At 38.9% G+C, this 7,292-nt stretch overlaps 1 protein-coding gene across 5 annotated transcripts in view; it reads right to left on the bottom strand.

The window, feature by feature from the left end:
- The window catches only part of LOC123976315 (OX-2 membrane glycoprotein-like), a 22,296-nt gene extending 16,242 nt beyond the window's left edge, over positions 1–6,054 (bottom strand). For 2 of the 5 annotated variants that reach the window (XM_046058389.1, XM_046058392.1), the window contains exons 1-3: positions 5,961–6,054; positions 5,517–5,574; positions 4,083–4,421 (exon numbers count right to left, since the gene is read on the bottom strand). In XM_046058389.1, coding sequence (XP_045914345.1) covers positions 4,083–4,421; positions 5,517–5,574; positions 5,961–6,023 — 460 coding nt within the window. In that variant the 5' untranslated portion in view covers positions 6,024–6,054. The other 3 variants (XR_006826334.1, XR_006826335.1, XM_046058421.1) reach the window with 3 other exon arrangements.
- Positions 6,055–7,292: the final 1,238 nt, after the last annotated feature.

Genomic DNA, 7,292 nt, shown 5'->3' with positions numbered 1-7,292 from the left:
ACAATTTAAAATTGTATAAAAAAAATTACTAATTGAAAACAATAAATTGTAGTAATTGTTCTCTCACTTGTTGAACAAAGAGGTAATGGAGGTCCAATGTCCACAGTGTAATCTTTAACTTCTCTTACAAATGTTCAACATTTAGTCTCCAAAGCTTTGATGCAGTTTTGTTCAGGTGCGACATTCTGGCACTTCTTCAGTCTTTTGGGTTGTTTTAAAGTATAATGTTCATTTAATAGTATACTGTTTGTATATTGTTAATGTAATGTTAAAAGTAATTAGGGATGTATCAGTGCACTTTAAGAAATCTTCAGTGACAAAATATTGTTAGGTCCTGAAATATTTGGACAGTGACACATTAGACAAATTAACATAATCATAAATGAAATGTTCATTTTAAATACATTGTTGAGAATCCTTTTACAGGCTTGAAGTCTGGAACATGCTTTTCCAGGTCTTTTCTGCAGCTGTCTTCAGTTGTTATATGTTCATGGGTATTTCTGCCTTATGTTTTGTCTTTAACAAATGAAATGCACACTCGATTGGGTTGAGAATAGAGTTGCAGAATATTTGTTTTTGACCATGGAAAGAATCCTATTATCATCCACCACTGTTATCCTCTGTGGACACCCAGCCGTTTTTGTGTTGCTGAGCTCACTAGTGCATTCTTTTTTTCTCAGAATGTACAAAAACGTTGATTTTGCTAATACCTACTTACTTAATTACTGCTATCTTGCTGATGGATTTTTTCCTTTTTTGTGCAGCCTAAAGATGGCTTGTTTCACTCCTTTCAGCTCCTTTGACCGCAGGTTCACAGCAAGCGCTTCCATATGCGAATGCCACACCTGAAATAAACTTCACTCCTTTTACCTGCTTAATTGATGAAAAAATAACGAAGGAATAAGCCACAACTGTTCATAAAACAGTTTGAGTTAATTGTCCAATTACTTTTGGTACTTTGAAAAAGAAGAGGCAACTATTTAACTGTAACTTGAATATGTTTTTGGAAAAAAAGTCTAAATAAAACATCTGTCATTGTCCAAATATGTATGAACCTGACTGTATGACTGGAAAACTGCCTTTTATTCGACTAAATATGTTTCTGTTTTTGGTGAACTGAACATTATGAAGAAAGATAGCTAGGAAACGATACAAGGTGGAAGTTTCACTTTCCGGTTGAGTTGTTACATCAGCGCACCGCTGAATAGAGAGGAAAGAGGAACGGTCGGTTGTAGTCTTTATACATGCACATATCTGTTTTGGTGTTATATGCGAGTGAAATGATCATGGATAATGAGCAGACTGCAGTGCACACAGAGTGTCTTACATACTGCACACTTTTGTTTAATTAAATAGCACCCTTCTATGGTTAAGTAATCGCACAGTGTGACGTCACGATTGTAAATGCCATTAGATTAATGGTGCAGCCCTAGTTAACAGTAATACAAACTTAATGGTAGTTGTGCATCTCCTACTCACTGTTACACATAAAACTAAGTACATCCAACCACATTTCCAGTCTCCTTGGTGTTGAAGGTTACGGATTTGAGTTATCACTTTCTTCACTCTTTACAGGTGATGGCCGTTGTCTGATCTGATGGTTCTCCTATGTAACAGAAAATTGTTCGGCCCTTAAATGAAAAACACTGCATTTTAATTCACAATGTTTCCATACTAAATGAATATTGCATATAATATTGCACGTCACAAGGTATAAAATGTGACAATATAGAAAATAGAGTGAAGACAGATAACAGAGTGTGAAAGTGGAAAATGATAGTATAAATAGAGTCTTACTCATGAGTATCTCTGTTTGTAGTTTGATGCATCTCATTCATCTCAGACTCCCTGTGTGTCACACTGAAGGATTGAAGAACAGTTAAGCTGAACAAACATTTATCAGATCTCATAGACTGAGACAAAAGTACTGGGACATCCTTGTCCCAATACTTTTGGGTGCGGGTGCTTTTTCACAGTGTGGTCTTTGTTAAGACAAATCTTAATGCTTAGTTCTTCCAACAGTTTGTGTTTGGCATTTTTCTCTTTCATTGTGACAATGCCCCCGTGCACAAAGCCAGCTCCATATAGAAATGGTTTTCCCAGTATGGTGTGAAAGAACTTGACTGGGCCCGCACAGACCCCTGACCTCAACCCTATCCAACACCTTTGGGAACTAGAATGAAGACTGGAACCCAGGCCCTCTCATCCAACATCAGTGTCTGACTTCACAAATGCTCTTCTGGATGAATGGGAAACAATTCCCACAGACACACTCCAAAATCCTGTAGAAAGCCTTCCCAGAAGAGAGGAAGCTGTTATAGCTGCAAAGGGGACCAACTCCTTATTAATGCATATGGAGTTAGGATGAGATGTCATAAATGTAATGTGTAGGCATCCCAGTACTTTTGTCCATATAGTGTAATTTTAAAATACACATATTGATTGAAAGAAGTACCTGCATTGATTTTCTTTGTTTAATCAGGACGGTGATGACTGCAGCACAACAGACCCATACCATGAATGATGCAATGATGCATAATGAAGTCCTACCTTTGAGAAAAAGAAAAAAAAAAGTATGATAAACTCAACAGCAATAGATCCAATGAAAATATCTGAACATTAACTTACTGCGTCCATGGTCATCAGATACAGGTTCCTCATCAGAACCTGGAAACAGAAAGCAAAACATCAGAATCATATTTAGACATATATCAGTATTGATCAATCTGTAAGTGTGTGGCTTTGAAAGTGTTTCTCACCAGCAGCAGACGACTGTTTGACCTCAGGAATCATCACCAACACCTCTATCTGAGGAGCAGAGAGCACTCGCACTGCACATCCAACCTGTGTGATGTTGTCATGGAGACGAGACAGCACAGCTGTAGTGGTGACAGTGACTGTACCGTTGGTGTTGGTGACTCCCACAGAGCTGTGGTTAGCAAAGTGGCCGTTGTGTGGCAGGACACTTAGTGTTACTGTGGGAGCAGGTCGACCTGTGGCCGAGCAGGACACAAGTGCCTCTTCAGCAGAGTTTGATTCTCCAACATGTAGGACGGGTTCATGCAGCTCTGCAGAGAAAGAAACATTTTAAAATATCACATGTACTAGACCCCACAAAAAGAACACCGTGGTCCCCAAAAGCCTTCTTCCTGAACACCTCACCTCCACCATCATGAAGTGCTTTGAGCAGTTAATCAAAACCTTCATCACCTCTTCTACTCCTGACTCACTGGACCCACTACAATTAGTATACAAGCCAAATAGATCAATAGATGAACCCCATCTACCCCTCCACACAACCTGCTTCCACCTGGACCAGAGAAATATATGTGAGAATGCTGTTTATTGATCATTGCATTCAATACTATTGTGCCCTACAAGCTCATCAGCAAGCTCAGAGACCTGGGACTCAACACCGCCCTGTGTGACTGGATCCTGAACTTCCTGACAGTCAGACTCCAGGATGTGTTGATAGGAACCACCACATCCTCCAGCCTGACTTTCATCACCGGCGCTGGAGCTGATTGTAGACTACAGGAAGTGACAGAGACGGACACAACCCCATCACCATCAATGGGACTACGGTGGAGCGAGTCAGCAGCTTCAGGTTCTTTGCGGTTCACATCAGTGAGGACCTGACAACTCCAACACCATCACAAAGACAGTGAGAAACCAGCTCTCTACCTCTGCAGGCTGAGGAGGCTCTACATGGACTCCAGGATACTCTTCGACAGGTTCTCCACCAGACTCATGTTTTACTGCCTTTTACTAAGTGTTTATCACCACAGTATACATATTTATGTGCATACCTGTTTACAACCTGTTCTCATTATGTACATACATTTACTACTTTGCTGCACAACCTGTTTATGTGTGATTTGTTCCTTTTATACATTTACACACATATACATATAGACTTGTGTATAATATGTCAAAAATAAAAATTCATGGCAAAAGTGGACAAATAAACATGTTTTGTGTGAAGTTGGATGTGAAACAGGTTAAAACTATCAGGATTTCTTCACATTACAGAGGAGGCAAAGTAATTTAATTTTGTTTGTATATTACATAAAGGTTCTTACCGTAGAGATTGAGGCAGGTTGTACCTGTGTGAGCACCTTCAGGGTAGGAGTTAAACAAACAGTGATAGCATCCTTCATCCTGCTCCGTCACCTTCCTGATAACTATGGAGCTGTTCTGCAGTCCAGCCGCTTCAAACTTCACTTTATCTCTAAAGTCAGAACTCACTTTCTGACCAAAGTGTTTGTTGTAGGTGCCAACAGTCTTCTCCCCCTCAGGTAACAGTTTCTGCCATGTGACCTGAAGAACATCTTTAGGTTGCGTCAGCAGACAGCTGAGACGAGCCTCTCCTCCTTCTGCTGCCATTACAGTCTCCTGTGTTTCTACCAGAGCTGTTAGACCTGCAGGAGAAGACATCACACTAAAGGCTAGAATATGGAATTCCAAATCAGTGATGAAGATTAGTTAAAATGTTTTCTCTTTGCAAAATATGATATAAATATGTATGTAGCAATTAACCAAACCACCAAAGTATCTTCACAATTAACTGGTGTGTGGGCATAACGTGAGCATCCAGTTAATCTTTAAACCCATAGACTGGATGGTAAAACCTCTAAACACACTTCAATCTACCAAAAATGCAAAGATGTTTTTATTTGGTGCCTGCTTACAATAGATAATTTTTTAGAACTCTTATTGGACACCCATGCTGGTTACTATGACATATTTACAGAGCTAGTTAATACTGCTAATATGAAGCTTCTGGTATACCAATTTGTCCTAATTTTGTCCAATTGAAGTAAATGTTTCCAGACCTTTGTGACACCATGACATTTATTTACTATTAAGAAAACTGCAATATTTATATTTTTGTTCATATCAATTGCATATTTGAATTGCTTACATCATACTTTCCTGGATCAATTGCATATTTTAGCAATTGGTTTGGTCAAAGGTAAACGTTTGCTGTAATTTTTCCCACTAAGGCGATTTTAAAGTGTGATTTCTTCAATTGATGCAGTAAAATGTTACCAAACCTGTGCCACTAACAGAAGAACTCACTTGTAAGCAGAAGGCCTGCAAACTTCTTGTTTACTATGAGCACATGAAGACCGTAATGAAGAATTACAATGCTGCAGTTAATAATGCACAAGCAATTTATTTTACCACCTTGATCACTCAGAATGCCCCTACTCAAAAAGTATTGTTTAAAAAAATAGATCAGATTGTTGGTACTAACACTAACTTGCTTGCATCATCTGACCTGTGCCAGCAGTTAAAAATATTTTTTACTGATAAAATTGAAAACATTAGATCCTTGACAGATGCTGGCCCTAAAACTGATCTGTCCCAGAGCCTTTGACCCATAGATATCTCAAACTGTCCACAATGATATGGATAACCACATAAAGTGATCAACTCCCTAGGATTTGGTCCCTTCCAGACTACTGAAGGATGATGACTTTTGGATCGTTCATCTTGACTATTGCAATTACCTCCCTGACTTCCAGACCTGTCCCCGCTAGTTTTATAACTGCTCTGGTTGAACCTCTCCTGAAATAATAAAACAAAAAATAAATAAAATAAAACATTTTTTAATTATATTTCAATTAAAAAATTTAATTATTTATAAAAAGTCCTAGATAAAGCCGCTTTGAGACACTCCTGAAACAATGACAACCCTTTACAAATGCCTTAAAAAATGAATTACTGGATGTCATAACTTCCTACAATTAAATCTAATAAAATCTGATGTTACTGTACTCTGTTCTCCAGCTCATAGATGCAAACCTAGGTGAACTAACAACTTATGCTAAGCCCTCAGCCAGAAATCTTCTGGTAGTTATTGGTTTTGAACCCCAATTATTTTTTCCCACTTCAAGCATTTAAAAAATAAATCACATAGGCTGAAATAAAATATGAGAAACTCTCTTTCTCACCTCTCTGAAAGACTCCAAACGTACAAAGAAAATGTAAAACTGCACGGTGAAACATTGCTGCATTTTGAATTAACCGCCAACAGTTCAAACTGGAAGCTGTCGCTGTGCGCAGGTGTGCTGCACTTCCAGGTAAGTAGGTGCCCGTGGTGTCATATAAACACCTATTCACCAACAACGGAACACCCAAACCATAGTAAATAAAAATATGGGCCTAATTATGACTTAATAACAAAATACATTTTTAATAAGCAATACGTAATTTGCTATTTAAAATGCGATATAAACAGCGCGTGACGTTACTTACCCCCAACCGCAATGGTACATCCGGACCAATCAGGGAGAAGAACTGTCTCTGGTATCACGACAGAAGATCATTGTGTGTTTACATTATTTTATTGCTCCATTAAACGTTCTCAGCTCATCAGTTTGTTTTCAGTGATCACATGTGAAGCTGGTCTGAGGCCTTTCAGAGAGGAAGATCCAAGTTTAAAGTTTCTGTTCTCTCTCTCAGTTTGACAGCAGGTCTGGTTCTGTTGTAGTTTGTGTTCTGCTGCCAGGAGCCTCACTTCTTGTAGGCGAAATATAATCCAGGGCAACAAAAACACTATACAGAAGTGAAATCACTTATTCAGAGGTCACTAATAGGCGGACCGCGGTCCGGATCCGGACCCAGCCGCCGTCCTCTTCGGACCGCCGACCTACAGCCCATTTATTATTGAGACTTACTACCTCGTGACGGAGCGTTTCTATTTTAACCCGCGCAGCTTTTCTAGCATTTACTGTACTGGTTTAGAGGACCAGGAAACTCACAGACCAATCGCATGTGCTCCAATCGTCTCATGTGACACTGCTCAGCCAATCAAATCTGTGAATACCGAGGCTTGCGAGTCGAGTCCGCGAGATTCACCAGAGACGTTTTGGAAACACACCCGAATTGAGGAGACGAAAGGGAAAAGAGATTTCACATGGCTTTTAATCAAGAATGTACAGATTCTTACATGTACATTCCTCCCACGGGCAGTTCAAAACCAGAATATCTCATAGATCTCCAATATACTAGCTGGAGCTCACGTTTCTCACTGAACAACAGAAAGTAGGAAAGTGGTAGCTCTGTAAGAGGAAATGAAAGAGAAGAGGAGGCATTACAGCTGTTCATTTGTTATGATGTGTTGAGTGTTTATTATAAAATTGGTTAAGACTACACTTCATCACTTCAAGCTACACTTTTTATTACATTTTTTCTAAAAATTAGGCACTTTAGTTTACTTAAATTTAGAATTTATTATTTGAATAGTTATTATTTATTATCCCTCCAGTTTGATGTGAAAACTG

The sequence above is a fragment of the Micropterus dolomieu genome, linkage group LG01 (assembly GCF_021292245.1).
Source record: "Micropterus dolomieu isolate WLL.071019.BEF.003 ecotype Adirondacks linkage group LG01, ASM2129224v1, whole genome shotgun sequence".
NCBI classification, from domain to species: Eukaryota; Metazoa; Chordata; class Actinopteri; order Centrarchiformes; family Centrarchidae; genus Micropterus; species Micropterus dolomieu.
This window is presented reverse-complemented; position numbering and strand designations above follow the sequence as displayed.